The following is a 21,832-nucleotide window of genomic DNA, read 5'->3' on the forward strand; positions in this document are numbered from 1 at the left end:
TAAACAGCATGTCAGAAGAGATAAAAAATAAACCAAAACAGGTATTTATCTCAAAATGGGAAGTTTTTTAAATAAACTTGGAAAATAATAATAGTAGTTTAAGGTCATACGCATCGTTCGAATAATTTCAGTAGCAGTGTTAAAAATGTGGTAAAACCAATGAATGGATTAAGGGATATTGAAATTGAACAAAACTCATTACACAATGGCAGCGAACAATTAATACAGGATCTGTAATAAGGAATAGATGGGAAGTCTGGTGCATAGAAAAAGACCACTTTTATTTTATGTATTTTATGTTTTGAAGGTTATTAGTTGATATATTAATTCTCTTTTTTTCTTTGGTGGTGATGGAATTTATTTTCTTTTTCTGTATGGTGTGTTAATGTGAATGGTAACAATAAATTTTTTTTTTTAAAAGAAGAAGGCAAGAACTTCTAAAACGATTCCAAAGCTTTTTTTTTCCTTGGAGAAAAAGTAGGAACAAAAACTAAGCCAACTCTTGATTAGATGCTAAATGCATGTATTAAATGTGCACAGTTCTTGCTCTCAAAAGAGCAGTAGAACTGGGAGCACAGCACACAGGGAGGGGGGCAGGCTACTGTCCTGCTAAGCCCCCCCCCCAGCCCTTTCCAGAAGCTGCTATAAGTCTTGGGAGGAAAATCCCCTCACAAGACTAGCAGCAGCTTCCAGTAGTCCCAGTCCTGCCCAGAGGCCTCACAGCTACACATTAAATAACAAAAACAGTGCACATTAAACATTTACAAGCATTTGTAAATGTTTAATATTCTAAAGCAAGTTCTGGATATGCTCCAAGCGTGTGAAGAAAGTCCTTGAAAACATGAGGCCATACCAGTCACTGTGCTGGAAATGACATGTTTCAAAATTCAAAATTTGTGTTCACAATAAATTCTGCCATAATGTTATGTTTTAACTGTAATATGCACAATACTTTCATCACAATTTCAATTAAAAACTAAATGTTAGCCCACCTGAAACTCATGACTCCAAAGATATAACAACAGAGAGGGTGTTCAGTAACTTTCATTTCAGAGGAAGGAGAGGGACATGACTGGTCACATTTCAACACACACACACACCAAACTTAAGCTTTATTCAAAAGCATGGATCTCAATTAGAAGAGTTCCTGGGAATCAGAGATCTCATATGAAAATACACAGATTACCTGGCTGTCAGTCATTTGGTAGAGATCTTTGTAGACCATGTAGACTTGAAAAGAATTAACACCTATTTACAGGAAAAAAGGTATTCAGAATAAAGCGAATGTGCATTTTTTTAGCATTCTGAAACAGTTCCCTTCATAAATATTCACATATATAACACAAATATTCATATTAATACTGTTTATGTTACAATAGTTTTAATTTATTTTTTATTTGTTTAAAATCTTTCTCTGTTATCTCCCATATCATCTCAAAGTTGTATACAATATTTAAAAACGTATCAAACATTAAAATACAGAAAGATAATTCAAATAAAAAAATAAGGCAGAGTTAAAAATATGATATATTCAGGTCAAGCACCAGTGAAAGCTGGGAGCACAGCTGTTTTTTGGGTTTTTAAAAGGCAGAGAAGGTGGATGCATTGTGCAGATGCCGCCACAGAAAATACGATGACAGATGCACGCATGGCTACTTCTATTTTAAGCTTAATAGTCCAACTAGTTCACTTTCTGCTTGCAAAGTCAAGTTAATGATCAGATCCTGTTAAGACTGCAAGCTTCTGGCAGAAAATAAAAATGCTAGTTACGTGCAGCTGTCTTTTAAGAAAGTGTTGTCTCCGCTTTTATTTCTCAGTTCTTTTTCCTGATTCACAAAGTGTTCAGTGTATCACATATGGCCTAGCCCAGGCATAGACCACCACTAGACCACAAGCTACATTAATTATTGTTGTTGTTGTTGTTGTTGTTGTTGTTGTTGTTGTTGTTGTTGTTGTTATTAACAACACAGCCACTCTGGGCAGCTTCCAACAAAGATTAAAAATACATTAAAATGTCACACATTAAAAACTTCCCTAAAGAAGACTGCCTTCAGATGTCTTCTAAATGTCAGGTAGTTGTTTATCTCTTTGACATCGAATGGGAGGGCGTTCCACAGGGCTGGCACCACCACCGAGAAGGCCCTCTGCCTGGTTCCCTGGAAGCTCACTTCTTGCAGTGAGGGAACCACCAGAAGGCCCTTGGCACTGGACCTCAGTGTCTGGGCAGAACGATGGGGGTGGAGACGCTCCTTCAGGTACACTGGGCCAAGGCTGTTTAGGGCTTTAAAGGTCAACACCAACATTGTGCTCGGAAATGTACTGGGAGCCAATGCAGGTCTTCCAGAACCGGTGTTGTATGGTCTCAGCGGCCACCCCCAGTCACCATTCTAGCTGCCACATTCTGGATTAGTTGTAGTTTCTGGGTCACCTTCAAAAGTAGCCCCACGTAGAGCGCATTGCAGTAGTCCAAGCGGGAGATAACCAGAGCATACACTACTCTGGCAAGACAATCCGTGGGCAGGTAAGGTCTCAGCCTGCGTACCAGGTGGAGCTGGTAGACAGCTGCCCTGGATACAGAATTGACCTGTGCCTCCATGGACAGCTGTGAGTCCAGAATGACTCCCAGGCTGCGCACCTGGTCCTTCAGGGGCACAGTTACCCCATTCAGGACCAGGGAGTCCTCCACACCAGCCCGCCCCCTGTCCCCCCAAAACAGTACTTCTGTCTTGACAGGATTCAACCTCAATCCATTAGCCACCATCCATCCTCCAACCGCCTCCAGACACTCCCATAGGACCTTCACTGCCTTCACTGGTTCCGATTTAAAAGAGAGGTAGAGCTGGATATCATCCGCATATTGATGACATAGGACTGCCAGGAGTCCTATTTTGGCCCACGAGTCCTTTCCTCCCTGCAGGGGCGAAGGAAGGGGAACCGGCACCTGGTGCAGGGGAGCAGGGCAAACCGCCTGGTGGCGCATGCATGTGCGCTGTACGTATGGTGCATGTGCAGCACTGCTACATAGGGTGCATACGTGCACCCCGTACATAAGGTGGATGCGCAGCAACTTTCATAGCGCTGTCGCGCATGCGCCACTGGGCAGTTTGCCGCCCCCGCTCGAGCGTGGGTGGCAGCAGAGGGTGCAGCTGCAAGCAAAGGATCCTCCGCATGCAGCTGTGGTGGAGTGATGGCGGCGGCTCACACCGTCGTGCCTGGGGGCAGCGGGGTAAGCCCCCATGGGACGCCCTCTTGTAGCACCCTTCAGAGATGGCACCTGGGGTGGGCCCCCCTTCCTCCGCCACTACCTCCCTGCCCTGCCCACTTGACCCTCGCCTGATTGCAGAAGGTATCAGGTGCATGTCAGGTAAAGTTGTAACTACAAAGCCCCAATCCCAACCCTTGGAACGCACGCCCAAGTCTTCCTTTGCAAGTGTGGCTTGTGCTCAGCACTGCTCATATTTGGCTACACCGGCAGTTTAACAATATTAAAAGAAAGGAACCTACAGAATGTTCCTTTTTTATTATTATTGCAGAAAATTATTCATATATGCTAACACTGGAAGAGCTGTCAGACACCAGACTTAAGAGGATGGTATACTGAGTTATGGAGAGAAGCAGTGTTAAGTGAATGAACTTGGGCTTTATGAGTGCAACAAGCTATTTGTAAAAATACCACTTTGAGAATGAATGAAATTTTTAAATAAGTTTTTGGAATGCAAAAACAGGATAGCTGGTGATACAAGAGACAGAGAGCACAGAGATGTGTATCCAAGGGTACTAAAGGAGCTTGCAGGTGTGATCTTTGAGAATTCTTGGAGAACAGGTGAGGTCCCTGAGGACTGGAAGAGGACAAATGTTGTCCTCATCTCCAAAAAGGGGGGGGGGGAGAAAATACATGTAACTACTGACCGGTCAACTTGATATCGATACCAGGAATGTCCTAGAACAGATAATTAAACAGTCTGCAAGAACTTATAAAAGGATGCTGTGATTACTAAGACCCAGCATGGGTTTCTCAAAAAAAAATCTCATTTAATTATTTCTTTTATAGAATTGCAAGCTTGGTAGATTAAGGGAATGCTGTGGACATTGCGTATCATGATTTCAGTAAGGTTTTTGACAATGTCCCCCATATTTTTATATTTATCTCTTCATCTGACTATTCTGCTAGACTGTTACTAACCTTTATCTTGCACCAGGATATCCAGCTCTTCCCTGATTCCATCATACCAGTTGGTGATGTCCACATGGAGAGAGTAATCGCAACAGGATTTGGTGTCTGCTGCCTCGTGCCACTTTTCAAAGGAGGTTAACAGGCTGGAGCTGGGTTCAGGAAGTACATGGTCAACTGCAATCAGGATGAAGTGTTTGTTAACAGGCAAATAAAGTTCAGTCCACATTTTATCTACAGATGCAATAGTACGTGAAACAAAACAGGTCCTGAAACCTCTTGTTTCATTGCCATGCTATTTCTGAAGAGCTTAAATAAACTAGTCATTTCTCTGTGCGAGGAAGAACTATTTCAATTAATTTAAGTTTCATCTTGCCTATTTCTTCCAAAAAGCAGGACACTGAGCTGACTAAGCTAGTAATAATAGGTCATCCCCTAAGAAATATGTGCAGCCTTGGCCAATGCCCACTTAGGAGTAAGCACCAAAGTGGCCCACGTTGCAAGTAACACCAAGCCATAGGGTTGTTGCTGTTTTTAGCATAACCCCAGCCTGCCTGCATGCCTGAACCCCAGCAGGCACACTAGACGTACTATGCTTGAGACAGCAAACTAGGATCATAAATCACAGTTTGTTGTTATGCCCGTACTGACATCCTGGCTTAATCATAGCTGACAATAAAATAGCTTGAACAAGAAGCAACTCCCAACGGCACTTTCACACACTGCTCTCTTCTCTCTTCCTAGAAATAGGCTCCTTTTCCCACCTAGCTCCTCACTGACAAATTCTCTCGCCCAGCTCCACTGTTTAGCTCCACTGCAGTCTTTCAGTTTTTTATATAAATAGACTGCATGCATCTAACAAGGGACATATGCGGAAATAACACCTTTTGCCAATCATTCTCAACAGTTTTGTTTATTTTATTTATTACCTGATTTATATGTTACTTTTTAGGGTGCAACAGCCACTTCAAGACAGTGTCCAAAATTTATGACTCAACAACAACAACAACAACAACAACAATAATAATATGGCATTATACCTGCTTAAAACTGAACAATAGCCACTTAAACATTAGAATATTTTTTTTAAAGCAACAGCAGATAATAAAAAGACAGAAACAAAATGTTTTAGTAGTTTCTTAGACATTTCCAAAGATGGAGTCACTCGTACTTTCCAAGGGAGAGCATTCATAACTATAGGGCCACCACCTGAAAGGCCCTGTACCTGGTACGCATCAGACTAATGAAGGGCCTCAGAAGTGGATCTGAAAGCCCAAGAAAGCTCATATAGATGCAAGTGGCCCTTCAGATAACTTGGTACCAGCATTCTTGTTGCTATGTTCTGTACCAACTGGTTTCCTAACAGTCTTTAAAAACAGTCCCATAAGGAGCATATTACAGTGATACAGAGGATGTATCACTGAGCTAAGCTTAAATTTTCTGCACAAGGCCACAAGTAAACCAGCCAAAGCCGGTGTGATCACACACTAAGATGAAATGTAAAGTGTTTTGCCGACATTATGACACTAAAACTGCTAAGTGGGGTCATACTCAGTTTTGGAGCACATTGTTATCAGTATCCTGAGGACAGCCAGCTCTGTTTCTCATTTTTATCTTCTGCAGGTGAGGCAGCGGATGTGCTGAATTGTTGCATGGTCACAAGGGACTGAATGAGGACCAATGGACTGAAGTTTAATCTAGACAAGACTGAGATGCTGCTAGAGCATGAAGGATGCTCTAGACAGTGTCCCTCTGGATTACTGCAATGTAATTGCACAGGGGTGTCTCTGAAGATGATTCGGAAACTAGGCAGCATCGAATGCACCCACCTGATTGCTAAGAGGTTTAGCGCAAATGGATCACATGGCACTGGCCCTTGACTCAGTCGCAGTGGCTGCCTGTTCATTTCCAAGCCCCATTCAAAGTGGTGATTTAACCTTAAATCTCTATATGGCTCAGAGCCCCAATATCTTTTCAAACCCCACTCATGATGTGAACCTACCCAGACACTCTGGTTTTCACCCAGGGCCCTTCTCTGGGTGCTCCTCTCATGGAAGTTTGGAAAACCCTCCCCAGTGAGATTCACCCTGCTCCATCACTTAACACCGTCCCTATGCTAAGTAAAAACTTACCTATTCTCCCAGGCATTTGATGGATAATGATTTTTAAAATTATTATTACTACTACCGGTGGCGACCATTTTTGGTGTTTCCAATTGACGCATGATCACCGATGCACGGGTCCTTTCAGAGACCCAGAAGGTGGCAAAATGAGGGCAGAACGGGGAGAAAGGGGTGGGGAATAATGGGGCAGGGCACTCTTATACGCTCTCTGCCAACGCATGCGGGGGCTGGGAATGGAACCCCCCTGCGAAATGGTCGCTGCCTGTTTTATTTTGCTGTCTATTGATAGAGTGCTTTTGCTCACAGCTGTCAACTTTCAGATTTGAAAATAAGGGATCACCTGTCTATGGGGTATCTAACAATCCAGGATAGCAGCAGGAAGCAGCGGGAAACGGCACTGGAATAAGGGAATTTCCCGCAAAAAAAGGGAAGGTTGACAGCTATGCTTTTGCTGCTGTTTGAATAGATTTCTTTTGTAGATTATTTTATTCCTTCCTTCCTTCCCAGCCTTTCACCCTATGGTCCAAGGGCAGGTATGGTTACCATTGTATTACATTGTCCTTTTTCAGGGTTTTTTGCCATTCTTTCAGCTTTCAATTTTTTGAAGTCACTTGGAGACTTATGTGGTAAGGAACTAATAAATTAATAACAACAATAACAACAATATATCCACTTAAAAATCTAATGTTTTCATTCACCAGCAGTTTGTTTTCCTTCAGTCTCGATAAGCCATTTGCACATATCATTACAGCCACTGAAGCTTCAGCTATTAATATCTTTAATGGGGAGAAGGGTCTGGACTTGCTTGTTTGCTCTCCTGTGCCATATGAAAATAAACCTTTCTCTAATGCTTCTATGAATGGGACACGTCCTCAGCTTTTCCTCAGTGCTGAGCATTTCCAGTACTTACTGATCATGGTAGTGCCTCCTCCTAGAGCTGCCTTTGTGCCATGATAGAAATCATCAATAGCCATCATGCCTTGAGAGGGCTTCTGCAGGTAAGTATTGACATCAATGCCTCCAGGAATAACCATAAGCCCATTCGTCTCAATGGTCTTCACTCCACCAGGAACAATCAAATTCTCTCCTATTTGTCTGACGAAAAGGAATAAGGCTATTTTGGTTCTTTTGTCTAGAAACATTAACAACAATCTTGAAGGTTTCAAATATAAACCTCAACTTCAGTTGAATCTAATATTAGGGTCTAACATGTGATTATACAGCATCTTGCATCCCAATAGATCTCACTGCATTTTTGCATGCATTTCGCAACCATATATCCTGCAAATGAGTTTAGCTACAGTATCTCATGGGCTGGTCTTTACACTGCTTAGAATTCCTGCAAACTGCTTGTGTCATATACTGTAGCTTTCCTTACAGCACAGTGAAGCTATTACTATGTCTACTACCAGAAAGAATATCATAGCCAGCCCAAACCTGAGATGCAGTTTCAAAACATGCAAATCATAACACAAATGTTGGCAATGGAAGAATGGTGCAAATTGCCCATGCCTTTGTGAAGTTCGATTAACTATTTGGGTTGTATAGTTCTTCTAATAATATAATTGATTAAAGTTGTCAGTTGCTTCTTGCAAACCTCTCTCCCACTGTCCCTCTGATACCCCAAATGGGCTCATAGAAGAATCACAGAATCACAGGATTATTAATCACAGAGTTAGAAGGGATCTCAAGGGTCATGTAGTCCAACCCTCCGCAATGCAGGAATCATGAACATTCTTAAGATGTATCAGAACTTAGAAGCTAGAGCTAAAGGTAGACCCTGGAACCCCATGGACACAGTTGCCCGTAGGCAGTGCTACAGTGAAATAACAGCTGTGCATCTGTGGGGTGGCTGAACAAGCTTCAGCCATGCCAACTAAACATTTAGAGATGTGGTTCCCGACTGGTGGCCTGCGAACCTCAGGGATAACCCACCCAGGGAGTCTGTGACACCATTCACATAACAAAAACTGCCACAGATATCTCAAAAATTTCAAAAGGAGGGAGTCTGTGGCTTGGCTTTTGAAAAACAGTGAGTGCACAGTACTTAGCTAATTGTGAACCACTGATTTAGAGAACAAAGACATTAAATTTCATTTATCTTATTTAACAGAATTTATATACTGCTTGATTTTAAGAAAACATCTAAGAGGTTTACAAAAATCCAGCTCAGTCATTCCACACACATGAAGCACTCTCCACATTCTTTTGAGCATCACTGCATCAATGCGGTTTACATATAAATTGGGTCAATACGAAATACTGCAAATTTTGCAATGTGAAAGGCTAGTTTGGCTGGAGATCTCACACTAAAGCACTAAAGGGTTTTCTCTGGAAAAATACATACTGAAAAGTTTTATGGAAAATACACTAATCTGCAAAAACAAAACAGTTTTGCATCCGAAAATTTACTGGTGCCTTAGAGGGTGATTTAATTTAGTATGTTTATTTACCTGTATTTGTTTCTTTTCACTAACAACCTTGAAGCTTCCAAGCTTGCCTAAGATTGTATCTGTAACTGGCATTGTGACTAATGAACATATGAAACGGAAAACTTGCCACAGAATCCAGGACTGTGGCTTGTATCACTCCAGACACCCCAGAGAAGAAGAAGAAGAGTTTGGATTTCACTCCCTTTAAGGATTCTCAAAGCGGCTAACATTCTCCTTTCCCTTCCTCCCCCACAACAAACACTCTGTGAGGTGAGTGGGGCTGAGAGACTTCAGAGAAGTGTGATTGGCCCAAGGTCACCCAGCAGCTGCATGTGGAGGAGCGGAGACGCCAACCCGGTTCACCAGATTATGAGTCCACTGCTCTTAACCACTACACCACACTGGCTCTCCATGAGCTGCAACCAAAGCTAATTTTGGGGTTTACAGCTGGAGCAAGACAAACCATGAGCCTCAATTCAGACAGCAACCTAAACAAACCATGGCTTAGCTCCCAGTGGAGCACCAAAGGCCTTATATATGAACCTGCTCATAGTATACTTCCTAAGGGGAAGAGCTATAGCCAACTATGAATACTAGAATTGATTTGCCCGCCTGCAGTTAACTTATGTTTAGAAAATGCAATAGCTTCCTTAGGACCACATTAGTGAGGCTAAAAAGGAGGTCTTGTCCTCTGGGCAGCCCAGGACTTTGATACACACTGCCCAGGCTTGCGTCCCAGGGAGGTCACTTTGGTGCTGCTAACACAGCGGTTTACACACTCCAATGTCTCTCATGACAGATGGATGCCTATAACTAAGGGCATGTTCACTTACCATTTTGCTCCCACTGAAAGTTTTTTAAGTCACATTCACATGGCACCTTGCTCAAACCAGCTTCAATCTAACTAAAAAACTGGATGCAGAAGAAGTGGTTAATGTGAACAAATCCTAACACCCATCATACATGCACAGATGAGCAACCTGCGCAGATGACAAAATAGGAGTTTGGGAGGGCAGGTGTTGCAGGGGCAGAGAAACCAAAAAGTTCATGTCTGTTGGGTGAAGACATTTCCCACCCCCACTCCCAATGTTAACAACGCTGTGAAATGCAGTTTGAAACACAGAAGTGGTGTATGTTTGACCTTGCTAATGTGAACATACTCCAAAGAGAAATTTTGGGCTGGAATCAATCCAGTCTACTGATATCAGAGAAGACTGGATGGGGGAGCCTGTAGCTTTGACTATAGATAAGATATGTTAAATAGGCAAGTACACCATAATGTTGCTAGCAACTCTTGCATCACCAAACATACACAGAAAGTTCAAAGTTTTAAAACTAACTTTATCAGCCCATCTTCCAGGTAAACATCTGCATAGAAGGAGTGGTCATCATTAATAATCCGTCCACCTTTAATGAGCAGGCGTTCACTCTGAAGGGGGGAAAGGAGAAAAAGAATTAGGTCGAATACCTTACTTAAAAACATGTAGTTAACCATCAACAGCACAAGGTCTTAAGAGAACTGAAGTACGATCTTCATGTACAATATCACTGCTGTAATTCTAGATTAGGATATCTGTTCTCAGGTCACATTTCCTGCTACTTAAAGTCAACTTCTTTACATCTAAAAACTCCAATGTTTTTAGCCACCTAATGTGTCTCTGGTAACCTGTGAGAAATAAGTTCTGAAATGTTCAACATTATCTCCAACCAAGCAGATACCAACACAATTAGCACCCCTTTCTCAACATCGAAATGGACTACAGCTGCTCTTCTTAGCTGTGTGCCAGGAACCTTCACAGACTGGCTTTTTTTTAGCAGGACCAGCACCAGTTCATCACCAAAGAAGATATCAGTGCAGAGCAGGGCTGTGGGGCTTGTGTGATGGTGGGTGGCCCTGCCTAAATCCTCTTCTTTGCCCAGTTCCACCTTCGAGCTAACACTTATTTTCTATTCCAGAAAACATTCTCCCAGTAGAGAGAAATTTAGTTTGGTCAGAGGAGCTATTTATAGGGTCTACTACATTTTTCCGACTGACTGTCCAACCAGAAACACTTTCAATATTTGATTATTAGGAGTTTTCAACCAGGTTATGTGTGAGCATCTCTACAACAGACAATACTGTCCTGCAAGGATTTTTTTTTTTTTTTGCTTCCTAAATTTTGTTATTGGGAGTTCAAATAGGCAAGATAAGCTTTGCAATCACTGAGTTACTAAATCAAAGTACAACTCTCTGCAAGAATTTGGCTCCAATTTGTAACTGGGCAACAACAAAAAATTCTAGCCGACCTTTAAACTTAAAATAAGCCTTGATCATTTTGCTTATAATGTGTGCTAGAAATATGGTATGTTAACAAGTTTTGTGTATTTACATTTAGCATTGAACAGGATAAAGAGCCTCTGTTTGAATTTTCAGATACTGATGAAGCTAACCATTATAAGAAAGCTATATGAATTTGTTAATTCTATTGTAAAATGGGTAACAGAAACAGTTCATCTAATTGTCCTGTATGAGTTAGCCTTTTCCCTGAAGAACTCCAACCACCCTGTGGCTCAAATTAAACCTCATACTTAATAAATGGGCATATACCCACAGATGTGTGTTGTAATGTAGCTTTTGAAGGCACGGGGAACCTGGCAGGAAAAATAGGGCAACTCTGTTTCCCTGACTCCTAGACTGCAGCCGCAGAGAAACAGTCGTTAAGGCTGAGGAGCAGTTAAACACAGAGAGTCCACAAGCTTTAAGTCAGGTTGGGGACCCAGGGACCCTCCAGATGATCTTCTGCACTGGTGTAACACCTTGGTTCCTGGACCTGCTCCTGCATCTTGACTAGCTGTCTAGTGTGCAGACTTTCAGCTGGTGAAGGCTTTCTTGACACAGAAATAAACAGCAGGGGAAAGTTTGCCAACTAAAAGCTTCTGCATTAAAGAGACATGAGCAGGTGCATTAAAATAAACCAAGCTGCTCCAGCGACCCTGCCTTTCCCCCTGTGCTTCAAATTCACATGTTTTATCAAGAGGATGTGATTAGAACCTCTTCGTTTGTCTCACCTCCCTTTCCACCTAATTAGTTTGTTCAAAATAATTTTTCAAATGCTGTTTTTCTGTCAGTGGAAAGTAACTGTCATATAAACAGTTGGTGTTCTTTTGAGTGGCTGCTAGGAGTTAGCACTCACCTGGTCCCCTGCTCTATACTGTATTCACTCCTTCTGGTGCCTAAGGGGGTTTCACCTCCAAAAGCCCCACAAGGAATGAGTCTGTTCAACAGCCACAAAATGCCAAATGTCTGTTGGGGGCAAGAGGAGGGGGGTTGAAATATTGCCCAGTTTGGTGCTGGTGGGGTTGAATGTCCTCCAAATACTGAAAATTGCTGCCTTAATATTGCTGGACAGTTCTAAGATTCTTGCCTCTTCCTTATGCAATTAAGCTCCTGGCAACTTGTGGGACTAACTCCTAATCAAATTTGTCCCTGGACCCAACTATCTCTTACTTAATGTTGTGATCAGGGTTGCAGTCAAGAATTTCACCTAACATGCAATTTGAAACAGGTTTGGAGGTTCGTCAGATTTCAGAGGGGGAACTAATCAATGTTTTGGGGAAACGGACAATCCACACATCTGCACATTACAACCAGTTCCTGCCACAAGGAAAGTTAAAGCAAATGTTAAGCTCTTTTCTTAAGCTATAAATCTGAGAGGTTTTCATGAAACATGGAGAAATCTAGCAAGATTCTTAACAAAATAGATTTGCACAAACCTGGGTGTCTGGATAAACAGGTGGAGTCTCAAAGAGAAACAAGTACATTCTTTATTGCTTAAAATAAATCCTGTGAACTGCCCTGAGACCTGTGGGTATGGGTGGTATATAAATTTTATAATAATAATATCCAGATGGATTCCTGGTTGCTCCCAGCAATACCTGGATTTTCAGAGGGAAACTTGTGGGCAGCCACAGCTTCTCCTTTTCCATGTGGTGCTAGAGCGACATCGCGCTGTATCACATCCCTATGTTTCTATCTGTGAATAGCACACAATGCGCCACCTGCCACCCTAGAGCAGGCAGCCTTTTGTGCACTTCACAATTTCCTGTGCGCAGCATTTCTTCCTTCTCTGTGTTGCCCTTTAAAGGAAATCCAAACATGCGACCCTAATCACACTTACAGGGAGCGAGCCCCGTTGAACACAATGGGACTGGCTTCCAAGGAAGCATGTGGCAGAAATATGCCGCGCACCTCTTGACAGCCTCGTGGCAATTGGCGGAGGCCTGCGCCGGCGCTGCGCCAAGGAAGAAGCACCTAGCTCCCGTTTCCCTCCATCGCGGATGCCCCCAGCCCGTGGGGGGGGGGGCGCCCAGGGAAGCGCCCCCAATGCCTTTTGCATGGGGGGATGGGGGGCGGGCTGCTCCGCTTCGGAAAACCAAGGGCGCCTCCACGATGGACATCACAGCTCCCTCGGAGATCTTAGCCGCGCTGCTTCTGTCATTTGGCCCCCTTTGGAAGCCCCGCCCGGGATCCTATTCTGGGACACCCGCCCCGCTCCCCCCCCCGGCAGGTGCTCAGCCTGGCGGGGCGGCTTCCCCCTCGCCCCGGCGCCCCGCGCTCTTTTGTCCTGCTTGGCCCGCCCGGCTCCGCGCCTCTGCAGCCGGGAAGCGGCGCTGCTGCCCCGCCGCGTCCCCAGAGGACGCCGCCAAGCCCGCCCTCCCCACGCCCAGCCCGCAGGGCTCCTCCAGCGGCGCCACACGCGGCGGCGACCCCCCCCCCAGCGGACAAAGGGAGTCTGCCGCGCGCGGAGGGGCCGCGCCTGCTGCTCACCGTGATGCGCGGGATGCTCTTTTTGCCTTGGTGGCCAGACATGCCTCCGGCGGCGGAGAGGGGCGCGCCCGGCGGCGGCGGCACAACAAAGCGCGGCGGCGCCGGCCGAGGAGTCGCCAGGCAGGCAGGCGGGCAGGCAGGAGGGGCGCGGCGGAGGGAGGGAGAGGCTCCCCCCGCCCCGCCCGCCCGCGGGACTGGGGAGGACCAGCTCCGTCTAGAGGCGGCTGCGGGGGCTGCAGCTGCCAAGGCCGCTTCCCCACCTCGGAGCCGGCCTGCCTCTCGCGCCGGAAAGCGCCGCCTCCCGCTCGGCCCCGGCCGGAGAAAAGGGCCCCGGGAGGGCCTGGCCCAGAGCGGGCGCTGCGATTGTGTCCCAGCCACCCAGGACGGCGCCCGCCCAGAATCCCTCCGCTGCTCGCTCGGGCTGCAGAGGAAGGAAGCGCCCTTTGCGCGAGAGGGGGAAATGGTCAGGGCACGGGGGCCCCTGAGGAGAACCCCAAAATGGCGCCTCCCCGCGAAGAGCTTCGTCGGGAACAAGCAGGGGAGGGGGAAAAGAAAGACCAGCTTCAGGATCTGCCAGATCTGACTTGGGGTGGGTCGGCCCAGTAAGGTTGTGGAAGAGGCTGGTGCTATTCTTAGCTTCTGTCATCACCACCCCATATGGTTCTGGGGTGCTTCACATCCCTGCGAAACCAGTTTGACCAGACATTGGACCTCCTCAACTGCCTCTGGGCATCCGAAGGAACAGGACAGCCACCCGCCTTTTCAGCTGGTCCCACCAAAGGAGAACTAAACAGGCCATCCTCTGTCTGCAAGAGCTTTTAAGCTGCCCTTTTGAGCACACAGAACCAAGTTACTGGAAGGCGTATACACACAAATAAAATTCGATATAACTATGAGAACCAAGTAAACTGGCACATGTTTTCTTCAAAACCACATTTCAAATGATGGGCAACAACAATGGGGCTGAGGAGATACATGCGGAGCATACATGTAACTAGCGTATATGTGTCATGATGGTTGCAGCTAAACATCCGTTGAAGACTATGACTTTCCTAGCAATATGATGCTCACTGATGACAATTTCATATAGGAGGGAGACAAATTCTCTCCCATGCCATTCACTTCTTAAAACACAGTTCTGTGCAGTTTCTAATAGCCAGCTTCAAGACATATCTGAAAACTAGTACTTTGGCCACAGTATTAACTCAGTTCACTTTTTCTTCCTCCCATATTTTCATAGCACCAGGTTGGTTGTCTTAAATCTAGAACCCTGGTTTTTCTAGGGTTCTAAATCAGGAAAGGGAAAGCATATATGGACAGAGTAGGGTCCTGCTCCTGAAATTATTGCTCCAACTTGTGGGAGGCAACAAGGGGCCAGAGCCAACATGCCCATCCCTGCTTTCCCTTACTGCCTGAGGGATGTGGAATGCCCAAACAGAATTATGTTCTTCATTATCCTACGCAAAGGATTGCATCCAGTGCTAGTCCTACTCAGACTAGACCCATTCAAGTTGGTGGACATGATTAATTTAGGTCCATTAATTTCAGTGGGTCTGTAATATTGTGAAGAAACAGATCCTGGATATTTAGAGGGTGGATCATGGTGCATTGCAATGGCAGGCAAGTCCAACCAGCCTATTTGGTGAGCAGATTATGGGATGTTTGGACTGTTATAAGCTTGGCTAACTGCAGTCACAATGAGTTTCAGTAGGGATAGTGGGAAACATCTTTCCCTTTAATTTCCCGCATGCCAAGAACAAATTATGGCCTTGAAAAAGTGATACATTTCTGAAGGCTTCAATATCTGGAAGAATTCCAATAATGACCTTGCTCAAAAGGTTTTGCTACAATTCTACAGTCTTCCCTTTCTCCAGTGTTCATTGCAATGCACAGCTGAAGACATACAGATGTCGGCAGGTCACAAATCACTAGCAAGTATTCTTGTACAATAATAAAACAATGCCATTCTTTCAACAGCTTCCATTTCTGATCAAATCCTTGAAAGACGCTTGATTTTTAATTTGGGGGAGGAGATAACTGTAAATATCTGGATGTATATGGATTATATTAGGGCATGTGAACTAACCTTCCCAAGTCTTGCATGCCATGACAACTAAATGCTAGATGTTCTTCCTTAACAAAAGGTTACTAGGCAGCCAATCAAGACGGGTTTCTTGATCAGCTCATTAGTCATTGTCCCCCCCACCCGCTCGCAACCCCCATAACCAAACTTGACTGAGTGTTTCGATGCTCCAGTGACTCCAAATAGAAATTAGCAGTTAGCTTTTCTGAAAGAAAGGTCAAGCAGAGCACAGAGAAGCCACTGCCCATTGATGAGTTCAGAAAAGCTGGAACTGCACAACCAGAACTCCAGATGAAAACTGTCTGACTTTACAGAATTCAAAAATTCTTGAATTTGAAGGCTTGCAACTGCTTGAGCTACTACCTAAACTGTTAGTCATAGAGGTAAGATACAGTGCTTTAAAAGAGACTGTTCCCCAACACACATGTATGGCAGCCGTGCAGAGATAAGTTGATGTAAGTAATCATGGAAAGAGAAACTGATACTGACACATTTCAGTCACAGGGCATTAATATTCAGAGCATCTGCACACAAGTTCTTAGCACCTGCATACACATCTGACTACCCTAGGGGAGCAGCCTCCACTGAATAGCTTTCTTCCAGACTTGCAAAGGAAGGGGATTGCTGGCTATCCTTGGCTGTAGGCATCCTATCTTCAGAGATAGGAGACTGCAGCTCCGGGGGTGAAGTCAAGACCCTGCATTAGCAGCACGGAAGCGACCTCCCACTGCCTGGGCAGTGTGTATATGGAGGTCCTGGCTGTCCAGATGGCAAGACCCCCCCCCTAGACCTCTCTGATGTGGTCCATCATTAAGATATGGCTGTTTTGTATTAGTGGGCACTGTGGGTTTTATTGAATTTGCATGTTGAATTGCTTTGACTGTCACTCAGAGACCTTTGGTTATGAGACGACAGCTAGACAGAGAAGCAAATAAAATCAGATTTCAGCGGGGAAACACTTTTTGCAGTATATTCATGACATGCTAGCTAAGGGCCAGGCTACGTTTGATGAGCGGGAGAGAGCGCGATGCCCTCATTTCCCACCGCATTCCTCCGCGAGAGACATCCTTTGCCCCGGGGAACGCAGCCCGCCGCTGGCCGCTCTCCTCCTCGGGCGCTGGCTTGGCCTGGCTGCTGCTGCCGGGCCTGGTGCGGGTCTCCTCCCCGATTGCGCAGCGAGCCCTGCAGGGGGAGCCGCGACTTGGGCGGGCGGCGCCTGCTGGGCCTGGGCAGCCCCGCGCTTACCTTGCCATTGTGGGCGCCGCGCAGCGGCTCCTTGCCGGCCGGGTAGCGGATCTCGACGCCGGGCGCGCGGGCCTCCCTGTCGCCGCTGGGCGAGCTGACCACCGAGCCCGAGATCTCGCTGACGTCGCTGGCCGTCTCGCTGTAGCTGTCTCCGCCGGCGCCGTCCAGCAGGTCGTGGCGGCTGCCGCTGCGCGGGGTGCGCGAGCCCTTGCGGCCCACGCTGTAGGCGTCGAAGTCGATGGTCTTGTTCTCGTAGGCGCCCTCCACCGAGGCGAACATGCCGCCGTACTTCTGGCGGGGCGTCTGCGCCGTGGTGCCCGGCCGCGCCAGGTAGACCGGCAGGTCGTCCTCCGTGTTCCAGATCCTCTTCCTCTCGGCCATCCTCGCGCCACGGGGCGGGGGCCGCACGCACGGCCCGCGGGGCCCTTCGCGCCTTGCCAGGAGAAGCCGCCTGCCCGCCCGCCCGCCCGCCTCCCGAGCGCTCCTCTTTCCCGGCCGGGACCGACCCTCGCCCGCCCGCCCGCCCGGAACACGTGAAAGAAAGTACAAAGGACGAGGCGGCGGGGAGGGGGCTGGAGAAGCCGCGCGGACGAATGGGAAGCGGCGAGCCGAGGCGGCGGCGGCGGCGGCGGCGTCAGCAGGGATGGCAGCGCCGCAGCCCGGCCCGGCTCGGAGGCGGAAGGTCGCGCGCAGAAGCAGCGCACGCCGAGGGCCGCGCAGCCGGACGCCGGGCGCCCCGACCCTCGCCTCTCTCCGGGGGAGGGGCTTCCCGGACGCCGAGCGCAAGGCCAGGCCGGCGCGCCTCCCGCCTCCAAGCGGCTGCCAGGCTCCGGGGAGCGGCAGAGGCTGCCCCGGGCGGAGGAGGCCGGGGTGGGTGGGCGGCAGCCTCGCGGCGAAGGGGCGTCTCGGCCCGGCCCCGCCCCTGCGCGCCGAGGGAGCTGTCCGTTCAGCACCACGGAGCAGCCGCCGCCGCCGCCGGGGAGCGAAGCGCCGGCCGAGAAAGAGCTCTGGGTTGCCCAAAGGCAAGGGCGCGCTTCGGAGGTGGGCGCAAAAGTCACGCCTCTGCAGTGGCTGGGAGCCCGCGCTCTCTCGGCGCTCCCCAGGCCGCTCCTCCGCTCTTCTGGGTCGCTATTAGAAGGGTTAGCGGAGCGCCCAGTAGCGCCTGGAGGGGAGAAAGACGGAGAGAGGCTGCGAGAGTTGCAGGAGGAAAAAGGGAAGAAAGGAAGGGAGGAGGCAGAAGGCGAAGCAACCAGCGCAGCAAAGAAGGCAGACGGACTGATGGAGCAGAAAGCGGGGAGGCGAGGCAGAGTAGAGACCCGACGCTAGGGTGCCATGCACCGAAATTTGTGGGTGCCCAGCCCCTTTATGGGGAATTTTGTGGGTGCTTGGGCACCCATGCTGCCGAGGAAGGCACTAGCGGAGAACAAGAAGCAAACTGTTCGAGTTTTTGGTCCATGCTCTCCCGGCTTGGGAGGCACGGATACAGATTCTTGCCAATCTGCTTTCTAAACGTGACTATTGACAGTTCTGCAGACTGTATTCCGCAGTCAGAGCTAGCTTCGGGTAGGCGGGAATGGCCAATTTTCTTTCAGTTCTTGATAATCATTCAAAAAATGCAGGCATGTGGATGCAACAAATGAGGGGCAAAACGGTGTCTTCTTCAAATATTAAATTATTAGTATCCATTGAACAATTACTTCATGTCAGCAGAAACTACTGTATGCTTACTCACAAGTCAATCTCATTATGTTCAGTTGGGCTTAGCTGCCTTTCCAGGGTCTCTATAAAATTAATCTAAAGGTTGAATATTCGAGGCAACTTATCTTTTGGGGTATGTATGTGTGGACATTACATTGCAAAGCAGCACACAATGAATACTAGGACAGGATGGCTTGCTTTGAACTATTTCCAACTATATATATATTTTGCATTTTATGTTGGAGATAAATGTTCTTGTACATGATCCTTTCCCCCAAGCATTTTTTCCTCACAACAATCCTGCGAGGTAGGCTAGACTGTGACGCTCTGGTTACAGAACTCTCCCACCAGGAAGGCTTACCTACAGCCATTTTATTATCTTTCACCTTGCCCCCAAATTCTTGCCCTCTAGTACAACCACACCATAGGCGGACATACAATCCAATTTCTGAACATCCTCACCAACACCTTGGGGAAGCATATATTATATTATCTTTTAGGTATTGGATTGGGAAGTGTGCCGATGTTTGAGGAGGCCCTGAACCAGGTGCCTTCAGGGGGCTTCTCTGCCCCTGCCATCCCACTGCTCTCCCTCCCTGCTAGCTGGATGGATGGGAGGCAGGCAGGTGGCGGCACAGAGGTTGGCTGGCAGATGCTACACTGGGCTAGCCAGCTCCCCTGAAGTTCCAGTAGCCTGTCATTTATTTTTTTTAATTGTTAATCCCAAGGGAAGAGAGGCAAGGAGATCTGCCTATCAGATGCCAGCTCTGCATGGGGCCCTTTTGGTTGAACAGGGTGCCAGATGTCTGGCCATTCAGTTAAGGCATTTTCATTTACTCAGGGATTTTAATGATTTGCATTTTATGTATTGGAACAATGCTATACTTTAAAAACACTGGGAATAAGTAATATCTGTGTTTCTTAATAGTTGAGCATCATTACTGTTCCTTGTTTTAATTTGCATTGTAAACTGTTCTGGAATAAATACTTTATTTATTGATGTCTGATATTTACCGTATATCCTGCCTCTCCTCCATCATGGAACCCAAGTGCCATACATATGCTTTCCAGGCAGTCACCCATAAGATGAAGATCCGCACATACTTACCTTTAAAAATAATATAAAAAATTGCCTACCTGGTATGAAAGTTGTAGACATTGTGCAACAGGGGGATAGCCAGGTACTATTAAGGAAGGACTAGAAGAACCACTGTGCAGACTTGCATTAGGAACTCTGCCAGGGTGTTGTGTATAACTTTGTAAATAAAGTTAACATCATCTGCATGGAGCCTGAATTCAGCAGTCAAGATGCAACAGATAAAACAATAAGGGTCCCCCCTCTCCAAGGTTCATGGCTCAGCAGAGATCTGATTCCAAGTTGAAGTCCAGCCTGCATTCATCACAACTCAGTTTTGCCAATTCAGGTAGCAACCAATTGTTGCAAGAGGAGGAAGAAGAAGAGTTTGGACTTTCACTCCCCTTCAGGAGTCTCCAAGCGGCTAACAATCTCCTTTCCCTTCCTCCCCCACAATAAACACTCTGTGAGGTGAGTGGGGCTGAGAGACTTCAGAGAAGTGTGACTGGCCCAAGGTCACCCAGCAGCTGCATGTGGAGGAGCAGGGAATCGAACCCGGTTCCCCAGATTACGAGTCTACTGCTCTTAACCACTACACCATATAATAACAATACGGTGGTTCAATCATATTGCAGGGTTGGTTTAAAAAATAGTAATTCTAGAATAATGCTCCAAATCAGCTAAAGATTTTTCTTCAACCTTTAGTCTAAGGTTCTTTTCTCTCATATACAGTGGTACCTCGGGTTACATACGCTTAAGGTTACATACGCTTCAGGTTACAGACTCCACTAACCCAGAAATAGTACCTTGGGTTAAGAACTTTGCTCCAGGATGAGAACAGAAATTGTGCTCCGGCGGCGCAGTGGCAGCGGGAGGCCCCATTAGCTAAAGTGGTGCTTCAGGTTAAGAACAGTTTCAGGTTAAGAACGGACCTCTGGAACGAGTTAAGTACTTAACCCGAGGTACCACTGTATAATGCTTTTGTAACATATGTGCTTCCCAAGTTGCCCAATAACATTTTCTGCAGAGTATAGACTTCTAGATTTTTAAGCAAAACCACACATTTTACTTGTGCTTGTAAGCTGATTCCCAAAGCTGCAATTAAAACTTTTGAGGCTGATCTAATAAGCTTTATTCAAGGCTAATTTTTTTCCCCTGTGAACAACACTGCCAATGAGTTACTATTTCAGATTACTTCTCACAGCCCTTTTTGTGACAAGAATATGTTTCTTGGCAGATTTGTTATTGTACTATATCCACCACTGCATAGATAATTCCATTTCCCATCTTTAATATCAAGTTGGCCAGTCCTACTTTTCCCATGCAGGTCATGCTCAATTCAAAGTTTGCAGGTTGTTGGTTTAATAAGTTCATATTAATGACTTCCGTCTTTGGTGGTGGGGGATGGATATTTCAACAAGTTTTTTAAATTAAAAAAATCACTCCCCTCTCCCAACATCACATGAATTTAACCACTTTGAGATCATTTCTGACTTAGCATGATTGTTGCATGTTTTCTATATTTCTAGATTGGTATTATGAAAATATTTTTGCATTTAAGTCTTTACTCTTTTTTTAGGTTATCGCCTTCCCTTTTGCTAGCTTTGTACTTTTTAATGGCTAAGAAGATTTATCCTGTTCTTTGCAGTTCATCTTTAATTAGAGTTAAATCTATGTGTAACTAATTAAACCATATACAAAAAGTTATTTGAATTCATCCAAGAAATACCTCCTAATATCCCATATGGCTATCTTTGCACAATCTTTTGTCAAGAAACATTCCCAATAAGAGATTATTTTATTTTTTTGCTATTTTAACTTTTCTTAAAGGTGAAGAAAGTGTATCTCTATTACCAATGCTGTAAAAATACATACATCACATTTTCTTCTGTGCCAAACATTGTGTGTCTTCATATTCTAACCCATCCTCATTTTTTTGTTTGACTAGAACTTTTTTAATATACTGTAAATGGTCAATATTGTAAATCCATATAAATGGGGTTATGGCCAGGTTTTTCCCTACCCTGGCAGCATTAAGGTGCTCTATTTAACATGTTGTGTTTCTTTGAATGTTTCTTTCAGTAATCATTCTTTCATCCTCAGTTTTTCTAGCTCCAAACTACACAACAGCTTAAACTTCAACTGATTGGTTTTTTCCTCTCATTTCATCATAGTAGGCTTGTCCAGAATTTTAGTTG

At 46.0% G+C, this 21,832-nt stretch overlaps 1 protein-coding gene across 2 annotated transcripts in view; it reads right to left on the bottom strand.

Moving 5' to 3' along the window:
* The window catches only part of LOC128420745 (dihydropyrimidinase-related protein 1), a 35,914-nt gene extending 18,594 nt beyond the window's left edge, over positions 1-17,320 (bottom strand). The window contains exons 1-5 of one of the 2 annotated variants that reach the window (XM_053402602.1): positions 16,862-17,320; positions 10,067-10,155; positions 7,205-7,389; positions 4,184-4,348; positions 1,187-1,248 (exon numbers count right to left, since the gene is read on the bottom strand). In XM_053402602.1, the coding sequence (XP_053258577.1) occupies positions 1,187-1,248; positions 4,184-4,348; positions 7,205-7,389; positions 10,067-10,155; positions 16,862-17,242 (882 nt within the window). In that variant the 5' untranslated portion in view covers positions 17,243-17,320. Of the gene's footprint in view, positions 1-1,186; positions 1,249-4,183; positions 4,349-7,204; positions 7,390-10,066; positions 10,156-13,533; positions 13,667-16,861 lie in introns of those variants that run through there. The other variant, XM_053402603.1, reaches the window with a different exon arrangement.
* Between the last annotated feature and the right edge of the window lie 4,512 nt (positions 17,321-21,832).

This window comes from Podarcis raffonei, chromosome 9 (genome assembly GCF_027172205.1).
Source record: "Podarcis raffonei isolate rPodRaf1 chromosome 9, rPodRaf1.pri, whole genome shotgun sequence".
Taxonomy (NCBI): Eukaryota; Metazoa; Chordata; class Lepidosauria; order Squamata; family Lacertidae; genus Podarcis; species Podarcis raffonei.